The sequence below is a fragment of the Dendrobates tinctorius genome, unplaced genomic scaffold (genome assembly GCF_039654945.1).
Source record: "Dendrobates tinctorius isolate UK_male_01 unplaced genomic scaffold, ASM3965494v1 ptg000075l, whole genome shotgun sequence".
NCBI classification, from domain to species: domain Eukaryota; kingdom Metazoa; phylum Chordata; class Amphibia; order Anura; family Dendrobatidae; genus Dendrobates; species Dendrobates tinctorius.
Genome location: NW_027361743.1, coordinates 2,633,892 through 2,655,204, shown reverse-complemented (window position 1 = coordinate 2,655,204; position 21,313 = coordinate 2,633,892). Strand labels below are relative to the sequence as shown.

At 41.7% G+C, this 21,313-nt stretch overlaps 1 protein-coding gene across 2 annotated transcripts in view; it reads left to right on the top strand.

Annotated features, from left to right (window-relative positions):
• Nucleotides 1-21,011, top strand: part of CNTN5 (contactin 5) — a 2,193,251-nt gene extending 2,172,240 nt beyond the window's left edge. For both annotated transcript variants that reach the window (XM_073582945.1, XM_073582944.1), the window contains 4 exons: nt 5,438-5,624; nt 8,598-8,710; nt 13,561-13,729; nt 17,538-21,011. In XM_073582945.1, the coding sequence (XP_073439046.1) occupies nt 5,438-5,624; nt 8,598-8,710; nt 13,561-13,729; nt 17,538-17,635 (567 nt within the window). In that variant the 3' untranslated portion in view covers nt 17,636-21,011. The remainder of the gene's footprint in view (nt 1-5,437; nt 5,625-8,597; nt 8,711-13,560; nt 13,730-17,537) is intronic.
• Nucleotides 21,012-21,313: the final 302 nt, after the last annotated feature.

Below are 21,313 nucleotides of genomic sequence, written 5' to 3'. Positions count from 1 at the left end.
CTTGTGGACAGTGGACACTTGTGGATTGTGTGCGGCCCACTGATATCTGAGCGCTATGTGACACGCTCGATGGCACAGCTGCCTGTGACCAAAGTGACAAGAGGATAATGGAGATTTTGATTCTCTGCGTACACTTGTGGACAGTGGACACTTGTGGATTGTGTGCGGCCCACTGATATCTGAGCGCTATGTGACACGCTCGATGGCACAGCTGCCTGTGACCAAAGTGACGAGAGGATAATGGAGATTTTGAATCTCTGCGTACACTTTTGGACAGTGGACACTTGTGGATTGTGTGCGGCCCACTGATATCTGAGCGCTATGTGACACGCTCGATGGCACAGCTGCCTGTGACCAAAGTGACGAGAGGATAATGGAGATTTTGAATCTCTGCGTACACTTGTGGACAGTGGACACTTGTGGATTGTGTGCGGCCCACTGATATCTGAGCGCTATGTGACACGCTCGATGGCACAGCTGCCTGTGACCAAAGTGACGAGAGGATAATGGAGATTTTGAATCTCTGCGTACACTTTTGGACACTGGACACTTGTGGATTGTGTGCGGCCCACTGATATCTGAGCGCTATGTGACACGCTCGATGGCACAGCTGCCTGTGACCAAAGTGACGAGAGGATAATGGAGATTTTGAATCTCTGCATACACTTGTGGACACTGGACACTTGTGGATTGTGTGCGGCCCACTGATATCTGAGCGCTATGTGACACGCTCGATGGCACAGCTGCCTGTGACCAAAGTGACGAGAGGATAATGGAGATTTTGAATCTCTGCGTACACTTGTGGACAGTGGACACTTGTGGATTGTGTGCGGCCCACTGATATCTGAGCGCTATGTGACACGCTCGATGGCACAGCTGCCTGTGACCAAAGTGACGAGAGGATAATGGAGATTTTGAATCTCTGCGTACACTTGTGGACAGTGGACACTTGTGGATTGTGTGCGGCCCACTGATATCTGAGCGCTATGTGACACGCTCGATGGCACAGCTGCCTGTGACCAAAGTGACGAGAGGATAATGGAGATTTTGAATCTCTGCGTACACTTTTGGACACTGGACACTTGTGGATTGTGTGCGGCCCACTGATATCTGAGCGCTATGTGACACGCTCGATGGCACAGCTGCCTGTGACCAAAGTGACGAGAGGATAATGGAGATTTTGAATCTCTGCGTACACTTGTGGACAGTGGACACTTGTGGATTGTGTGCGGCCCACTGATATCTGAGCGCTATGTGACACGCTCGATGGCACAGCTGCCTGTGACCAAAGTGACGAGAGGATAATGGAGATTTTGAATCTCTGCGTACACTTGTGGACAGTGGACACTTGTGGATTGTGTGCGGCCCACTGATATCTGAGCGCTATGTGACACGCTCGATGGCACAGCTGCCTGTGACCAAAGTGACGAGAGGATAATGGAGATTTTGAATCTCTGCGTACACTTTTGGACACTGGACACTTGTGATTGTGTGCGGCCCACTGATATCTGAGCGCTATGTGACACGCTCGATGGCACACCTGCCTGTGACCAAAGTTACGAGAGGATAATGGAGATTTTGAATCTCTGCGTACACTTTTGGACACTGGACACTTGTGGATTGTGTGCGGCCCACTGATATCTGAGCGCTATGTGACACGCTCGATGGCACAGCTGCCTGTGACCAAAGTGACGAGAGGATAATGGAGATTTTGAATCTCTGCGTACACTTGTGGACAGTGGACACTTGTGGATTGTGTGCGGCCCACTGATATCTGAGCGCTATGTGACACGCTCGATGGCACAGCTGCCTGTGACCAAAGTGACGAGAGGATAATGGAGATTTTGAATCTCTGTGTACACTTGTGGACAGTGGACACTTGTGGAATGTGTGCGGCCCACTGATATCTGAGCGCTATGTGACACGCTCGATGGCACAGCTGCCTGTGACCAAAGTGACGAGATGATAATGGAGATTTTGAATCTCTGCGTACACTTTTGGACACTGGACACTTGTGGATTGTGTGCGGCCCACTGATATCTGAGCGCTATGTGACACGCTCGATGGCACAGCTGCCTGTGACCAAAGTGACGAGAGGATAATGGAGATTTTGAATCTCTGCGTACACTTTTGGACACTGGACACTTGTGGATTGTGTGCGGCCCACTGATATCTGAGCGCTATGTGACACGCTCGATGGCACAGTTGCCTGTGACCAAAGTGACGAGAGGATAATGGAGATTTTGAATCTCTGCGTACACTTTTGGACACTGGACACTTGTGGATTGTGTGCGGCCCACTGATATCTGAGCGCTATGTGACACGCTCGATGGCACAGCTGCCTGTGACCAAAGTGACGAGAGGATAATGGAGATTTTGAATCTCTGCGTACACTTGTGGACAGTGGACACTTGTGGATTGTGTGCGGCCCACTGATATCTGAGCGCTATGTGACACGCTCGATGGCACAGCTGCCTGTGACCAAAGTGACGAGAGGATAATGGAGATTTTGAATCTCTGCGTACACTTTTGGACACTGGACACTTGTGGATTGTGTGCGGCCCACTGATATCTGAGCGCTATGTGACACGCTCGATGGCACAGCTGCCTGTGACCAAAGTGACGAGAGGATAATGGAGATTTTGAATCTCTGCGTACACTTGTGGACAGTGGACACTTGTGGATTGTGTGCGGCCCACTGATATCTGAGCGCTATGTGACACGCTCGATGGCACAGCTGCCTGTGACCAAAGTGACGAGAGGATAATGGAGATTTTGAATCTCTGCGTACACTTTTGGACACTGGACACTTGTGGATTGTGTGCGGCCCACTGATATCTGAGCGCTATGTGACACGCTCGATGGCACAGCTGCCTGTGACCAAAGTGACGAGAGGATAATGGAGATTTTGAATCTCTGCGTACACTTGTGGACAGTGGACACTTGTGGATTGTGTGTGGCCCACTGATATCTGAGCGCTATGTGACACGCTCGATGGCACAGCTGCCTGTGACCAAAGTGACGAGAGGATAATGGAGATTTTGAATCTCTGCGTACACTTTTGGACATTGGACACTTGTGGATTGTGTGCGGCCCACTGATATCTGAGCGCTATGTGACACGCTCGATGGCACAGCTGCCTGTGACCAAAGTGACGAGAGGATAAGGGAGATTGGATTGCTTTTAAAAAAGCAGTTTGCGGAGCAGTGGGTAAACAGCAATGCCAGCGTGTCAGGAAGCCTTAAAAGGCAGCCCAACAACCAACACCACTGATACACCACAATATAGCCTCCCCTTGCACTGCACACACAGTGACTTGTGTGTTGTGCAGGCCAAATCGCTAGCAGCAGAAGCAGTTTTTTTGTCTTCTTCCCTGCCTAACGCTCTCCCTACAGAATCAGCAGCAACCTCTCCCTATACTAAGATCGGCAGAAGTAAGATGGCGGTCGGCGTGCACGCCCTTTTATACCCCTTGTGACGCCAACCAAAGCAAGCCAATCACTTGCATGCCCTTCTGAAAGATGGTGGTGACCCGTGCCTATGTCATCACGTTGCCCACAGTGTCCGTGGATCCTGATTGGCTGAAAAAGAGCGCAAAACAAACTTTTGAAACGCGACTTTGGCTCGTAAGTCGCCGACCTCGTGGCCGACCTCATCCTAGGGTCGGGTTTCGTTTCATGAATCCCGACTTTGTCAAAAGTCGGCGACTTTTGAATTTTTTCGACCCGTTTCGCTCAACTCTAGTGGCCACATATGGACACATAGAACATAAACGTCTCCAAACAGTATCATAAAATCATTTTTTTTCCCACAGTCATTTAACTAATGACATTTCAATGTGAAGTAAAGGGCATTACAGGGCAAAAATAGTGTATCCCGTCATTTAGTTGATGATCAATCAATCAGAATGACCTAATCAACTCAAGTAGGGTTATTAGACACCATAGAAAGTGATTTGCACTAAATGAATCACTTAAAGGGCATCTGTCAGTAGGATCAACCCTCCTAAGTCATTAATATGGGAATACAGGTCATAAAAAGCTGAATAAAATGATACCCTGATATTTGCGACCTGAAATCTTATTCCAGAGAAATCCCAGTTTTTCTTAATATGTAAATGAGCTGTTAAGATCTGTGGGCCGGAAATAGATCTCCCTTAGAATCTGCCTCCAGGGCCGATTTTAAATGAAAACAGGCGTTACCAGTGTGAGACATGTAGATCAGGAGAGCAGACTGTCAGTCATTACATGTCTCACATTGGTAACTCCCCCTTTCATTTAAAATATGCTCCTGAGGCTGATTCTCAGGGATATCTATGTCCGGCCCATAGATCTTAACAGCGCATTTACATGTTGAGAAAAATATGGATTTCTCTGGAATAAAACTTTGGATTACAGGTGTCATTTTATTCAACTTTCTGAGATGTCTTAGGAAGGTTGATTCTACTGAGATTCCCTTTAAGTCAAATATGGTTTTTCAGATTGGCTATAAGGGCTACCTAAAAGTTTGTTCACACTACATGCATATAACGCTACTTATTTACTATATTGGAAGAATACATGCGAGTCTTTACTTATATTACCCAACAAAATATAGAATCAAAGGCAGATCCTTTAACAATGTCTTGGTCCACAATTTCTAATGTTGGTGGGCCTTGCCGATGTTGTTCCGTATGGCTTAAGTGACTTGTCTGCCACCTATCTCTAAAATAAATAAGGCCATGTGTTGTAATTTCAGGAGCAGCCTGGGAACATCCATTATCATATTTATCCCTGTTGTCCCGGCAAAGGTCATTTTGACATTGTCACAGCTTTCTCTAAACCGAATGTGACAGACACCTGTCCTAGTTTGAATAGCTACGAGAGAAAGTTCTCCTTCCATTCCTATTTTGCTTATGCTTTTCCTAAGACATTAACCCGCTCCAATTTATCCTTAGGTGTTCTGTCAGAATTTATCCATCACGTCTCCATAGCTCTTCCACTATGTGGATAGTGATAAAGACAAAATATTCGCTCCTTAGCTGCACCTTGCAAATCGTTGAGCCTCACGTTCCTAAGCCAACTGGTCGAAATGTGGGAGAGGCAAGACGTCTTGCACTTTTCGCTAAATTCTTTTGACTGTCTGTCAGTATTTGTAGTGTTTTCTCTCCGGGTCTAAGCGGCCAAACAGTGTAACAGTAGAGCTCTGGCTCTGAATATCAATGATTCAGTGAGTAATGGGTGACGTATTGACCCTAGATGGTTGGGTGGGATGCTTAATAGCGCTCAGGCATAAACCTGGGCTGCAAATCCCTTGCGTTTTAAAATAGCCTGTTAATTTTTTGACAGAAGGGTCTTTTCATTGCAGGGAGGCGAATGCCTTCAAATAACCAATAAAGAAATAAAGTGAAAACTTCACGGCTGCCAAAATTAATCTTCTGTGTGGTCAATGTTGGCAGGTTAGTTACTGGAAAGATATGGAGCAAGAAGAGGCTGCAGAAAAAGTAAAAACGTCTGGAAATGAGTCGTCCATCATCCTGACAGAGTTAGAAGGAAATACATTATATCATATAACAGTGAGAGCGTATAACAAAGCTGGGTACGGTCCTTCAAGTGCATCAGTGCGTGGAGGCACCAAGAAATCACGTAAGTAACCTCATGCTCCTTACACTGGCCTTTTATGTTTGGACCTAAAGAACTAATCTTGGCTTAACAGGAAAAAATGGGCAATTTTCCATCTTTGGAGATGTATCGTGAGAGGACTTTTTTAAGGATACGTGCACACAATGACTTTTTCAGGCGGATTTGAACTGGAAGCCGTCTGAAAAGGCGCTTAAAAATGCTACAAAGTATGAACATAATGCACAGCTATGTAAAAATGACTCACTGTTCATACTTTCATGGCCAAAAGTGTTGGCACCCTTGAAATTGTTCCAGAAAATGAAGTATTTCTTCCCGAAAATTATTCCAGTTACAGAGGGGAAAAAGGCAAATTGGACATAATTTTACACCAAACTCCAAAAATGGGCAGGAAAAAATTGTTGACACCCTCAACTTAATATTTGATGCACACCCTTTTGAAAAAATAACTGCAATCAATCGCTTCATATAACCATCAACAAGCTTCTTACACCGCATCTGGAATTTTGGACCACTCTTCTTTTGAGAACTGCTTCATGTCTCTCATATTTGAAAGTGCCTTCTCCCAACAGCAGTTTTAATATCTCTCCACAGGTGTTCAATGGGATTTAGATCCTGACTCATTGCTGGCCACTTAAGAACTCTCCATGGCTTTGTTTGCATCAATTTTTGGGTTTTTCTTGAAGTATGTTTGGGGTCACTTTCCTGCTGGAAGACTCATGACCTAGGACGCAAACACAGTTTTCTTACTTTGTGCACTACATTGCGACCCAAAATACTTTGGTAATCTTCAGATTTCATGATGCCTTGCACACAGTAAAGGCACCCAGTTCAGAGGCAACAAAACAACCCCAAAACATCTTAGAACCTCTATCATATTTGACTGTAGGTACTGTTATTTTCTTTGTAGGCCTCATTCTGTTTTCGGTAAACAGTAGAATGATATGCTTTACCATAAAGCTCTACATTGGTCTCATCTGTCCACAAAACTCTTTCCCAAAATGATTTTGGCTTACTCATATACATTTTGGAAAACTGCAGTCTAGCTTTATGTTTCTGTGCCAGCAGTGGGGTCCTCCTCACATAGTTCACGCTGACACTGATGCATCCTGAGCCTGCAGTACAGCTTTAATTTCTTTGATACTTGATTGGGGCTGCTTATTCATCATCTGGACTATCCCGCGTTGCAACCTTTCATCAATTTTTCTCAGCGGTCCACATCCAGGGAGATTATCTACAATGCCATGGGTTGTAAATTTCTTGGATATGTTGCGCACTGTGAACAAAGGAACATCAAGATCTCTGGAGATGGACTTGTAATCTTGAGATTGTTGATATTTTTCAACAATTATATATTTCAAGTCTTCAGACAGTTTTCCTCTTTCTGCTTCTCCATGCTTAGTGTGGCCCACACAGACACACACTGCAAAGAATCAGTCAACTTCTCTCCTTTTTATCTGGTTTTAGGTGTGATTTTCAAATTGGATACACCTGTTACTTGCCACAGGTGAGTTTGAATGAGCATCACATGCTTGAAGCAACATTTTTACCCACAGTACTGGAAAGGTGCCAACAAAGTTGTTTGGCCCATTTTGGAGGTTTTATGTGAAATTATGTCCAATTAGCTTTTTTTTCTCAGTTTTTTGTGTTCCAGTGCATACAAAGGAAATAAACATTTGTATAACAACGTTATAAAATATGTGTACCTGCAATAATATTCTGGGAGAAATACTTCATTTTCTGGAACTGTACATTCTGGTTTTGGAGCTTGTTTTAAAGGAGTTATCCAATAATCAGACAACCCTTTCTCAATCTCTATGTTTGCCACTTGTAAAATAATAACACTTATAGTCACCTCCAGTGCCGGTGCCATTTTGGTGGTGTTGACACTAGTTTTCCCTGGGGATTACGTTACATTCTTCCGCCATGCAATCCCTGCAGCCAATCAGTGCTAGCTTCACTCTCCACTGCCTTTGGACAAATCATATACATCTGGAGGAAGCGAGAGCTGCTGATTTCTCATTCTTCTGGATGTATGTGATGCACCCAAAGGCGGAAACAGTGCAGCCATCGCTGATTGTCACGCAATACCCTGGAAAGCCAGTGCTAATAGTGCTGGAATGTTGCCGGCATCGTAGGTGAGCTTATTTAAATATTCTCTGTCTCCCATTATTCTTGCATTTTTTATCAAATATTAATAATTATGGTAATCCTAATTGACCTAAAATGGGAAAGGTTTATTCTGATTTCATATCAGATATTGAGAAAAACATACAGATGTGTCTTTTTATATAGTGTACTTCTGATTTCTACTGTATATATTGTAAGATGGCCACCGGACAGGTCCTTGAGGGGAGATATGTATCATCGATGTTGGTAAGTCCGTAAAAGAAGGCTCCAACACATAGAGTGGTACAGCGGATCAAAAGGAGGCCAGTTGTTTCATTTAGGGTCTGAGTGTGGAGGTGTCTAGAGGTGTGCAGACCTCCAGTGTTGGTTGTCTTTGCTAAGGACTAAACAGCTTGACACTAACCCATGTGGGCAAACCCGCACTACTGTATGGACTATTTACTTCATGTTTTCATATATATATTTCTATTTATTATAAAAACATGTTTTTGTCATTCGGTTTTCTACCCAAGGTGTTTGTATTGTCCCTTTGAACTGCAAAATTCTTCTTGGAAATATTCAATCCTGAACATATTGATATTTCATTCCTACCAAACAGGGCTAAGCTTTTGTGACACGGCAGACAGATAAAAGAATTCTGGTTTCTACGCTAAGTATAAGTTCAGTCAAGTAGAGTAGTTATTAAAATGACATTGCTGGAGCCGGAATGGTTTATCAGCCTCCAGCTGTGTTAGCAGGACAACTATATAGAGAGCAATTCTACGGATGGGGATTGGAAGAGTTATATTTACATTTCATTTGTATATAAAAGAGATTCTGATTATTATTTTTTTTTCCTTCTCTCTCCAGCTCCCAGCCAAGCTCCAAGCACCGTCAAATGGATAAGGAATGGTTCCCATGTGTCCTTGGGCTGGGAGGCAGTCAGATCATTTGCAAACGAGTCAGAAGTCATGGGATACAAGGTCAGTCAACTGTTTGATTCAGGATATATTCGCTATGTCACAAGCGGTACACGCATGGATGATGTTTCTTGTTTTTTTTTTAATCTTTTTTGTGCTTTTTTTTGTTTATTTGTCTACCCTGATTGCAAATTTAAAAAAAAATTAAAGCGCTTACTTCTAATAAGATGTGGAGTTATTGTCCAGCAATACGACTTTAATTTTTTTTCTTTTAAAAGACAGAAATTGCCAATGTCATAAGAATGCAGAATGTTTCCAGTTTATTTTAATTACAAGTTCTTCTCACTTTGGGATCGGGCCATGTTCTGACTAATCTGCAGCCTGCAGGAAGCAATAGACAGGAGGAACGGAGGTTCCTAGAACATAAAAGGACATTTTTGGGGAATTTAAAATAAATTGTAAAATTACTTTTTTTAATAATTTGGCCATTTTTGCAGCACGACTTAAAAAAAAAAAGAAGGTAACCAACATATTATTGATTACCTTTAGATATAGTCAGTAATATTAAAATTAAAGGGTTTTTTTTCCGCCTTTGGAAAACCCTGGTCCCCAGAAAAAAATTGTTTTAAAAATAAAATATAAATTTCCTTTACTCGCCCTCCCCAGGTCCAGCACTGAGTCTCAACCACTGCTCCTGGTGACGGTTATCATTTGCAGCACTGATGTCATTTTGACGGCGCTGCAGCAAGTCAGTGATCTCAGCAGCTCTTAGTGGCTCATATTATTCAGTAGGGCAGAGCTCCGGAGCCAACTTTTTGGCTGCTGCAAGTAAGTAGAGCACAGTTTGTTTGCTTTTTAAAGCAAATTTCACCAGGGATTTTTTTTGAAACTCGAAATCTCCATCTGCAGTCTTCTATCCTTAATTCATTTTTGAGCTTGTTTCTTTTAGACTTGTCAGCACCCAAAGCACTTCCAATTCCAGCTGCCTCTTCTATATTATTCATTTTCAGACCCTTTAAATTATTCCCTTGTGGGAGTTCATGTCTTCTCCACACAAAAGGTCAAGATTCATGCTGCCCATACCATGGTCAACATGAATCAGACACATCTGAGACACACAGTCACCGGTGGGCTTTTCAGAGTGATTTATCTGAAATGCATTACTGAGTAAAACACACATGGCAGCAGTAAGTCAACCAGGCTCTGATTCATGCTGTCTGTGCTTCAGGCAGCATAAATCAGGTTGCTCTTAACCCTTTTGTGCACAATGTCATACATGTACGTCATCATGGCCAGTGTACAAGTGTATTAAGCGGGCTCAGGAGCTGTGTATGAAGTGAGCCCAGGTGCTGTGTATGAAGCAAGTTCAGGAGCTGTGTATGAAACAGGCTCAGGAGCTGTGTATGAAGTGAGCCCAGGAGCTGTATATGAAGCAATCCCAGGAGCTGTATATGAACCAAGCTCAGGCAGGGGCTGTGTATGAAGTGACCCCAGAAGTTGTATATGAACCAAGCTCAGGCAGGGGCTGTGTATGAAGTGACCCCAGAAGTTGTATTTGAAGCAGGCTCAGGAGCTGTATAAGAAGCGGGCCCAGGAGCTGTATATGAAACAAGCCCAGGAGCTGTATATGAACCAAGCTCAGGGGTTGTGTATGAAACAGGCCTAGGAGCTGTGTAAGAATCGGGCCCAGGAGCTGTGCATGAAGCAATGTCAGGAGCTTTGTATGAAGTAGGCCCAGGAGCTGTGTGTGATGTGGGACCCAGAAGCTGTGTATGAAGCAGGTCCAGGAGCTGTGTATGAAGCGAGCTCAGGAGCTGTGTATGAAGCAGGTCCAGGAGCTGTGTATGAAGTGAGCTCAGGAGCTGTGTATCAAGTAGGCTCAGGAGCTGTGTATGAAGTGAGCCCAGGAGCTGTATATGAAGCGAGCCCAGGAGCTGTATATGAAGCAGGCCCAGGAGCTGTATATGAACCAAGCTCAGGGGCTTTGCATGAAGCGAGCACAAAAGTTGTATATGAAGCGGGCTCAGGAGCTGTGTATGGAGCAGGCTCAGGAGCTGTATAAGAAGCGGGCCCAGGAGCTGTATATGAAGCAAGCCCAGGAGTTGTATATGAACCAAGCTCAGGGGTTGTGTGTGAAAGAGGTCCAGGAGCTGTGTAAGAAGCAGGCCCAGGAGCTGTGCATGAGGCAATGTCAGGAGCTGTGTATTAAGCGGGCCCAGGAGCTTTGTATGAAGTAGGCCCAGGAGTTGTGTGTGATGTGGGGCCCAGAAGTTGTGTATGAAGCAGGCCCAGAAGTTGTGTATTAAGCGTGCCCAAGAGCTGTGTATGAAGCAGGTCCAGGAGCTGTGTATAAATCGGGTCCAGTAGCTGTGCACAAATCGGGCCAAGGAGCTGTGTATGAAGCGGGTACAGAAGCAGTGTATAGTCAGGCCCACTATTTAAGTATAATCGGGCACAGGAGCTGTGCCTGCTGCATACAAAGCACAGCTGTAATACACATTTCATTTTCTCCCTGTAGCTGCTGCTCTCACAAGGCTGTCTAACATGGATTAAGTTGTACTTACTCGCTTATTGACCCTACATCTGCAGATAAAAGCATTTCTGCATGTGACAGGTTGCCTTTAAGTTCATGTATTTGGAGCTAAAAAAAAATCATTTTCGCAATTCAACTTCATTACAAAATGTTGTTCCTGTTCCTTATGTTGCAGACTTTTTGTCTCCTTGCAAATTTAATTTTGATGTGGTTATAAATCAGATGAGAAGAGCTCAAAAAGAGGTATGAAAAGAATTAGATACACTTATATGAGACCATCAGAATGAGCTCAAAGATAGATTATCAGTTAATAAGAAAATTGTTCCCAAAGGTGGACAACCATTTTAAGAAATTGATCTGAGCAAAATTTTAGAGTCTATAAAATTAACATTCAAGTTTAAATATTTACTTTAAAGAAGACCTTTTCGTGACTTCTTACACTTTATACCAGTTACATCCTGAGGGCCTGAAGTCCTGAGTAACACATTTTTCCCCGTTTTATAATAGATCTCTTTGTTCACTAGATACAGTATACAGTATGAGATTATATGTGCATTTTCCCTTTGGCCACACAGGCGGTAACAGATTTTTCTCAGGGGGTGTGTACTTTTTCCATCTCTGTGACACTAGCCAATCATAAGTAGGAGGCATCATAGAGGTGGAAAAAGCAGACTACACCCCAGAGAATGTCAAATAAGGGATTCTCCGGATGACCCCATGAAGTAATCCTCATTCCTGGCAGTTCGTGCACACATAGCGTGGAGACCAGAGGAGAGCAGCAACAACAGGACCTGGACTTGGTGCATTATCACGGGAGCAGCTCTGGCAATCTACATCACTCTAAACCCATGAGACTGGACAATGAACTTTGTGGCAGCATGATTATTGAGTTGACAGCTACTTTGTGTGGTGCATTTACATTTGATGTGCCATGACTATGATTATGCATCTGAACCCCCATTGCCCACCTCAAACTCTGTATGGATACAAAATTATCACTGTAGGCCACTAAATACAGTATATACCAAATGTATACCGTTCTGCTCATTGCCCAAGGGTTAAAATGCCCATGCAAAAAAATCATGCTGCCAAAACGCTTGTTGCCTAGTCGAATATTGATACCGTGCGCTGACTCCTGCATTAGGTTTTGAGCAATGTAGATTGTCAGCACTGCACCAAGTCCAGCTCCTGTTGGTGCTGCTTTCCTCATTTCTCAGCTCTGCTGGATCAGGAACTATCAGGATTGATGATTTCACTTGAGAATCATCCTTTTAATCTTCTCTTGGGGAATATTATGTATTTTTCACCCCAGTGTTGCCTCTTGTTTATGATTGGTCAGTGTCGCACAGGTGGAAAAATACACACTCCCAAAGAATCTGTTAGCACCCAACTAAAACTTTATAAGCTTATATTTTGTGAACAAAGAGGTCTATTAGTAACCGGAAAAAAAATGTTTCTCTGCACTTCAGCCCTTATCTCAGGATGTAGCCAAGGAAAAAGTTCCTGAAAAGTCCTCCTTAAGGAAGTATTCTGGTTTAGTAAGAAAAAAATTGATGATGTTATCAGACACTTTGGAGAAAATCATCACACACTTAATGCCAGAACTGGAGTATAAAAGTCAAACATTTTTGTATATTGTGTAATTGAACAAATATTATGCAACTTTTTTATCATTTTACGTATTTTTTCTGAAAAAAAAAATTTTCATGGCGTTGGTGAACAGCATCCCGACAGATTTGCTGTAAATAACCACAGAGCACCATAAATGATATCAGAAATCTGTTTCAGCTCATATTGCAGCCACCTTCAAGCTGTTATACGAAAAAATGTCTGTGTATAAGAGTGACGCGGTTTCCAATCTCATAAAACCTGTTCAACAATTATTAAAAAAGAGGAAAAAAAAATATAAAAACTGTGAAAATCCTGGAAAACTACAAGGAAATAGCACAAAGAATATTAAATCAGCTAACATTTTTGGAGATATTTGAGACCCAGCGCCGCCCATTAGCGGAGCTCCAAACCTCGGTCAACTCCCTCGCCCCACCCAGGGTTTCCACAACCGGTCTTGAAGCATCTGGAACCATTGACAACCAATGTTATTGAATTCCACACATTGTGACCGTCACAGTGATGCCTCTCTTTACGGTTTATTTGCACAATGTTGTTTTTTCCGAATGTCTGATCTTTCCGTCTTACTATATTCTCTAGTAGTTTGCAGCCTGGATACAAGGGAACTTTTTTTTTTCTTTTCTCTACATCAGATATGTTTTTTTTTTTCCTAAAAGGTCACAGCTCCCAAGCCCTTGTTGAAATCTCCAAACTGGTTTTCTACTTTTGTATTAAGGTATAACAGGCAATTTTTCGATTTCTTAATCCACAGGTCATGTTAAGACAAGAAGGTCACAGCAACAGCCAAGTCATCCAAACACAGACAACTTCAGCAGTGGTTTTACTTCCCGACTCCGGCTTTTATATCATAGAAGTGAGAGCAATTAGTGAAGGTGGAGATGGGACGGCCAGTTCCCAAATCAGAGTGCCATCCTACTCAGGTAACCGTCATTGTGATGTACCGATGTGTCCTTTCTTACTTTTTTTTTCTTCACTTGACATATCCCGAGATGATTTGAGCAAGGTAATCAGCTTAGAAAAAAAAGACACCCGATTTTGTGATACTCTATTGGGAGATGGTTATGCTATATGTATCTACGTGTCCGCCCAGTGGTTGTTATGTAAACTGCAGCTTATGGAGGGATTTGCTTGCGTGTCATGATAACATATTGAATTTTAATAGTGAGAATTTGGAGCCTTTAACTAAATTTTTAGAAAAGGTAAAATGTGTAATATAGTGCAAAGTTTTATAAGAAAACAGAAGTCACTGTTTCCCCATTAATACCCCCCAGCATACATTATATATAATTTCCATTTAACCCTTTGCAACAAATGAGGTACCATTAAGTCATGTGCCGGCTTCCTAACTTTGATGCTGGCTCGCAAGCCAAGCTCACATCTTTACTGGCAGATGATGGCTGTTATTAAGCCATCATCTTCCTCTAACAGCCTGAGCCTCCCGGGGGGGGGGGAGGGATGTCATTTTAAGCATCCATCGTCTCTTCTGCTGAAGACCCCTCGCTTGTCAAGATGATACTACCGCGAAAGCCGGCCTGAAGCTGGCATTCATAGCAGACAGTGATTTTTGCTACTGCTGTGAATAGTACACTCAACATTTTTTAATTGATTCCAGCTTAATAATTGTTATACTTTCTTGATCTAATAGAGTCAATTAATATTTATTAATAAAACAATGCCTTTAATCTAGCCTAGCAATAACAGCTATACTTTTCATATTTGCAGTGCAGGCTCCATTTTCTCCTACATTGGTTGTTATAAATGAGCTCCATTATTTATTACTAATTTCTCAATTTTAGAAGCATAAATGATGTATTACACAGAGAGACACCGGTGACCTGGAATGGTTGGAGCTTCCATATTATTCCCTGCTGGAAATTGTTCTAGATTCCATAGTAAACGTGGGGAAAGTGGTCTAATAGATCATTTGTTTCACACACATAAATTAGTCTCTGCGTGTTGTGTCATTTAGCTCAATTGATGAATGAGACTTAGGAAAAGGCATTTAATAACTCAGATCACAGAAGCGTTCACCTGACAGTATCCTACTGAGCGGACACCATTCAGGAAGGTCTGCTACACCATTAGCTTTATTGCCGTTCTGTAGGAAGCATCCGCTGCCTTAATAGAATGCGACAGAGCAGCAAAACTCTCTGGCCATGAAGGCGACATACATTGCAGGGTTTTTTTTTATTAATGTTATCATTATTAAAATGTCCAACGTTGTAAGGGATCAGATTCATATTGTGCAAAATTTTGAAGAATATTTGGCAGTAGTCTCGACAGTAAGCAGCAGTCGTACACATAGGGTGTGCATAAGTAAAAGAGAACTTCTGCCTATAGAAATAGTAATCATATTAATGGACTACATTATACACATTATCCTAATTATGATTAAGTAAGTGATACGTTTAAAAATAGCAAATCCCTCTGCTATAACAGACTTGTAAACCTCAAAAATCCATTAAACCTTTTTCCTGCTCTCATCCTAAATTGTAATGTCTTTTCATTGTTATTTTTCAGTCCATGTTTTGTACTTTTTTCTTTCTCCTTTACTCCTACCTTCCTTGCGTCCTGTCCTTATCCTTTCCTCCTTCCTTATTTCCTCCATTCCTTGTTTACTTCCTTAATCCTTTCCTCCTTCCTTCCTGGCTTTCTTCCTTTCTTTCCTTTTTCCTCCCTTCCTTGCTTCCTTCCTTTATCCTTTCCTCCTTCTTTCCTTCCCTTCTTCCTTTTCCCTTTCTTGCTTCCTTTCTTTATTTCCTCACTTCTTTACTCCTTTCTCTTGCCTTCCCTCTTTCCTCTCTTCCTTCCTTCTTTCTTCCCTTCCTTGCCTCATTCCTTTATCCTTTCCTCCTTGTTTCCTTCATTCCTCCCTTCCTTCTTCCTTTGTCATTTTTTCTTTTCATCCTTCCCTTTGTCCTGTCCTCCTTCCTTGCATCCTCCCTATATTACCCCTCCTTTTCTTTGTGGCTGCTTTTTTAAAGTTCTTCTCTTCTTTTCATCCTCTCTCGTTTCTGTCATCCTTTGTTCCTTACTTAACACTCCTCTTCTGTTATGTCCATTAAATGAAACATATTTTTGCTGACTGGCAATGACCAGTATTTCCATGACTGAGAGCAAACCTTTTCCTGGTACCACGTGGGAGTACATGGCTCTGCTTGGGCGGTGCTGAACCTTGTTAGACATTTGAGGTAATTCAATAACCAACAGAGATAATCAGAGACATTCACCAATCTGAGTCTGGGCAGAGGTGACTTCAGTATTCGTACAATGCTCCTCATCTGCAATTGTTTAATTGTTTGCTGTAGCAGAAATAAAGAGAACTTAAAAGACTCAGATTGGCGAGCGCTGCTGTGTTTTTCTCCTGATTTTTCAGTTCCTCTTTGGTTATTTTCGGCCCTTTTCCATAGGCCATCCTCTTTTCATTTCTTCCCCACTCCATTCCTCACCCTCCTTCCACCTTTCTATATCAAAATCTTTTTTTGTATTGGGCCATTTTCTTAGTCAATTTTTCTGATTTTTTTAAATTCTGTTCTTCCTCCCTTTTGTCTCTTTTTTTCAATCTTTGTCTCCTACTTTTTTGCCTTTTTTCATTCCTTCAGTCTTGTCCTTTTCTACTCCCTCTGTTCTTTTTTTCTTTTATTATCTTACTCCTTTTCTTTTATCCTTCATTCCTAGTTTACTAACAAACTTTCCGCCATCTTCCCTTTTTCTTTCCGTTATTCTTCCTTTTTTCCCAAAATCCTTCTCAGTCTTCCCTCTTTCCTTTTTTCTTCATTACTTCCTTCCTCCCCTCCCTGTTTTACTCATCTGCCTTCCTTCATTCCTTCCCTTTTTCTACTTCCTTCCTTTTTTTCTTCCCTCCTTCCTTCCCTTTTTCTATTTTCTCTCTTCCTTCACTTTTTCTATTTCCTTTTTTCCTTCTCTTTTTCTACATCATTCCTTCCTCCCTGCCCCTTCCCTCCATCTCCTCCCTTCGTTCCTTCCTTCTTTCCTTCTGTACTCCCCTTTTCTACTTTCTTCCTTAATTCCTTCCTCTCTGTTCAATCCTTTTATTTTTATAAATTTTTTTCTGTAATAGGCCGTCTCATAGGGAATTGTTCACTACTAGTGATGAGCGAGTATACTCGCTGCTCAGGTTTTCCCCAGCATGCTCAGGTGTCCGCCGAATATTTTGGCATGCTCGGAGATTTAGTTTTCGTCGTCTCAGCTGCATGTTTTGTGGCTGCTAGACAGCCTGAATACATGTGTGGAATGCCTGTTTGTTAGGAAATTCCTACATGTATTCAGCCTGTCCAGCCATCGCAAATCATGCAGATTAGACGACAAAAACTAAATCTCCGAGCACGCCAAAATACTCAGAAACCACGCGAGCATTTTTGGAAAAACCCGAGGAACAATGCTACTCGCTCATCACTCTTCACTATGAGATGATTGCATTCATTGAATTGTGCCAGACACAAGCTTGAGAAATCGGCGCATTGTCCTTTTTTGTTGTACTTCTGTGCCCCTATTGTTCTCTGTGTGTTTATATTCTGTATAGATTGTGTACTTAAGTATAATTGCTTAAAAAATCATTTCAGTGATGTTTTCTTATTCTTAGAAATTATGGAAAATTACCCGTCATTGTCGTAATAAAAGGTTCCTTTAAATACTTTGCAATGTTTTTGGTTACTAAGTTCTGAACGTCATTTTATTATTAACTTTTGCTCTTTCTTGTTTTTACAGAAGTAACAAGTGCGCAGTCCACGCTCCATAATTTGTCAGCGTCCTCCTCCTCCTTAACTTTTCTTCTGGCACTGGTTATCCCAACAACATCATGGTGAAGATGGATTTTCTGCTTTTTTTTTTGCTGTTTTTTTTTTTTAACTTTTAATCAAGACATGACTACAGTTACTGATTGAATGAAAACACTGGACACCTGGACCTACTCTTCATCCAAATACCCAAAGACTACATGAACATCTAAAAGAACTGGAGAAAGAGTTTCTGGCCGTTTTTAGGTTTTTCTGTTTTGCTTTTGTTTTTTCCTTTTTTTTTATATATAAATATATATAAATATATAAATAGACTGGTTTGCTAATAGCCTTTATCAGCTTCTGTAAAAAAAAAAATGTAAGAGAAAAAAAAAGATAATTTAGTAACTTTGGTCAAACGCTCTGGGTTCGCACTTTTTGATTTTGCTTTTCAATCGACCAGTTCTTGGATCCTATAACTTTCCGTTGTTAAAGCAGTGGTGTGCAATACATTTTGTGGTATTGAATGACATGGTATGAAGTGCAAATTTAGATCTGGTGAAATATTTATACATCTTTTCTTATCCTCTTTTTTTTTTATCTGTTCCTAGAAATGCCAATAAAACATTGTATCTAGGTAATGTCTAATACATGGTTAAATTAATGGCTCCATATAACCTTTCAGCTGTGCAGATCCATAATATGGCATCCCAAAACCTCTATGGATGTCCTATATTACCTATGTATGCCTCCAATTTCATAGGGAAGCTTTTTACTTATTTTACAGAAGAAAGACTGTAGGTAGTATCTTCCATCAGATGCCATATCTAGGATGTATTCTAGGGTGAATATTCCGCCCAGGGGAAATATTTCCAACATATAGATGTGTCCATTCTTACCTTTTCTAGAATTTGGTTAAAGGGTTAATTTCATCCTCTCTCTTCAGGAGCACACTGCTCCTATACCTCCCGGGTTCCAGTATGTCAGAGGGCAGTACTGCCCTGAAGACTGAGACTTCAGACTGGCGGTACGGCTGAACTGCTGGCCCGAACCAGCAATCCGGTCAGCTTCAGAGCAGCGCTTGTGAGCTCTATGGCAAAAAACTTGCAAGCGCATGACCCTTGCCAAGGAAAACACCTCTAATAGACTGCAGAGGTGGCAGGTAACCTAACAAATATTTCTTATTAAAATTAATATCTTCCTGTTCTTAATATTTGAGAGGATTTTTAATAGGAGCTAAATTGCACAGTCTCTTGCTTTTACAAGAATTTTGCAATTTTCTCCATTTTCTCACGTCCAGTAAAACTAACCAGCAGATATAGGTTTAATCTGAAGGTCAAAAGTGTTATGAAGGTGCCCCACCGCTGTTCTGAAAGTGAGGCATCCGGGAGAAAGTGAACTTTATTTTTCTCGGGAACTGCCGGCTTTCAGTCATACAGGTGTGCCTGGAGCCTGGAACAATCACAGTCATCACTCACAGTACTGAATGTGACAGCTGTAATCACGCCCCCGCACTGACCAACAGCTCACTGCGCAGTGCATCAGAAAAAAGTCGGCTGTCAGTCAGTGTCGGGATATATTTACAGTCACCACTCTCAATACTGTGAGCGATGGCTGTTATTGCTCTGGGCACACATGCATGACTGAAAGCTGGCGGCTCCTGAGAAGAATTAAGTTAATTTTTATCATTTTCAGTACTGCAGCCTGGCACCTCCATAATTCTATTAAAGGGGTTACAAGGACTATTTTACTCCTTTATTGGCCTAAAAACTTCTAACTACCTGCCTATCATACCCTGCGCCGATCTCTGCCAGCTCACAGTGGTCAAAGACTACTCCTGCCGATGATTCTGTGGCTTTTGCTGGTGTCACGCTGCCAAAGCAGTGGCTTCTCTTACGCAATGCTCTGTTGATGGGTATGATTGCAATGTCATGCTGATTGACAGCTAGCTCTCCGCTGCCTAACTGCAGTGAACCGGCGGTCAATCAGCATGATGTTGGCAGTCACACCCCGGTGGCAAAGCAGCCCAGAAGAAAAGCTGATGTGTTGAAGAGAAATAATACAAAATCCCAATGGCAAAGGTCATAATCAAAAGTGGTCGACAACAGATAATCCAAACCACCAAATGGGCATTAGCCCAAGGAAAACTCCATTAAACTTATAAACATGCAATAAGAAAAGAAGTCTATATCCACCGATAAAATCAGTTCATTATTTTATTAGTAGTCACAAAACATATAATTGGAAGTAGACAATTACTTACAGCCATCAATATGACAGAGTGTCAAATATAGAGACTAAGGTCCAACATACTGTAAGTGCAGCGTCACTTACAGCAGAAAATCTTAATATATAGTTAGCCAGTGCATTTTTAATTTAAGAGGCCCCATAGGAACTAATTAGCATAGACATGATGATCCCCCAGTGAGGTGTGAACAACTGAATAATCCCTTCCAATCAGCCCATAGGTCATAACACCAAAGGTGGTGCTTACCCATAGCTGTCAGGTCTACCGCACACTCCGCCCCGACGCGGGCTTCGCGTGGGCTTCTTCAGGTGGCTTTTCTTCTTGCATGTTATAAATGTGTTGAAGAGAAGTAGTAAAATAGCCTGCAGGAGCAGTCTGTGAATTTTCTAAACTGGCTCCAGGTAGAACAGGCAATTAGCTAGCAACTACTTGTCTGTCAGTTCTTAACCCCATGAGAAAAAAAAATAGTCACTGAAAACCCCTTAAATATGCAGATTTACCCCATATCTGCAGGATAATAGCATTATCGGACCTGATAGGTTCCATTTTAAGATTCCAGTTTGGCAAATTTGAAACGATTTAACAACAACCTAACAAAGCTCTGGGCAAGCTGTAATTCACAACCGCACATGGACACATATAGCATAAACATCTCCCAACAGAGTATCGCTAAATCATGTTTTAATGCAAAGCTCTCCTGCCACTCGACCGGAGATATGTTGAACAAAAAGGGAAGATAAGGAAAAGCACATCTATATGGCACCACCTGAAGAACCATAATGTATAGAACTACAAGAGGATAGTGGGGCTTTACTTGCTGCTGGAAAAGTCTCCTGCGCACCCTGAGACAGGACCTTAATTTCTTCACGTGTATATGGCACAATGCAAAGCAAAATAATCTCTTTATTTGTCAATTAGATAAAGTTCAAGTTGTCATTTTACTTTACTTTACTTTGGAGACAACAAGGAATATTCTTTATATGTCCAATTAATATTGTGGTGAAAGTTCTTAGCAGTGCACTATGTGGAAGTCAAATATCTATGTGTATCTAGAACGAGTAGATGATTTGCCATCGGACGACGCTGCATTATATTAATGCAACACCACCTGGTGGATACAAAATTACAATGTATTTCAGATGCAAGTACAAACGATGCATAAAGTTGAGTAAAAAAATTGCAAAAAAAAAAAAAAAGAATATAAACCCTCTTAATGAAGCTTGTAATATGGAACCCTGTCGGTCTACCCATTTTTTAATTTTTTTTAATGTGATATGTGAGCGCAGTATTGCAAGTTGGAATTCTTTAGGAGACATCAACTATTATTTCCATGTTTTGCTGTTTTCGTTCTAGACCAAGGTCAAGAAAACATTTTTTAATGAATTAAAAATAATAGAGAAAAAATTGTGTGTAATTGATATTTAATTGAAAACTTACCGTATATGATCAATTATTGGTAATGATTGTGAAATGTACGTTTCGTTCGAATTCAACCTACTCTACTGACCAACTGCCGAATT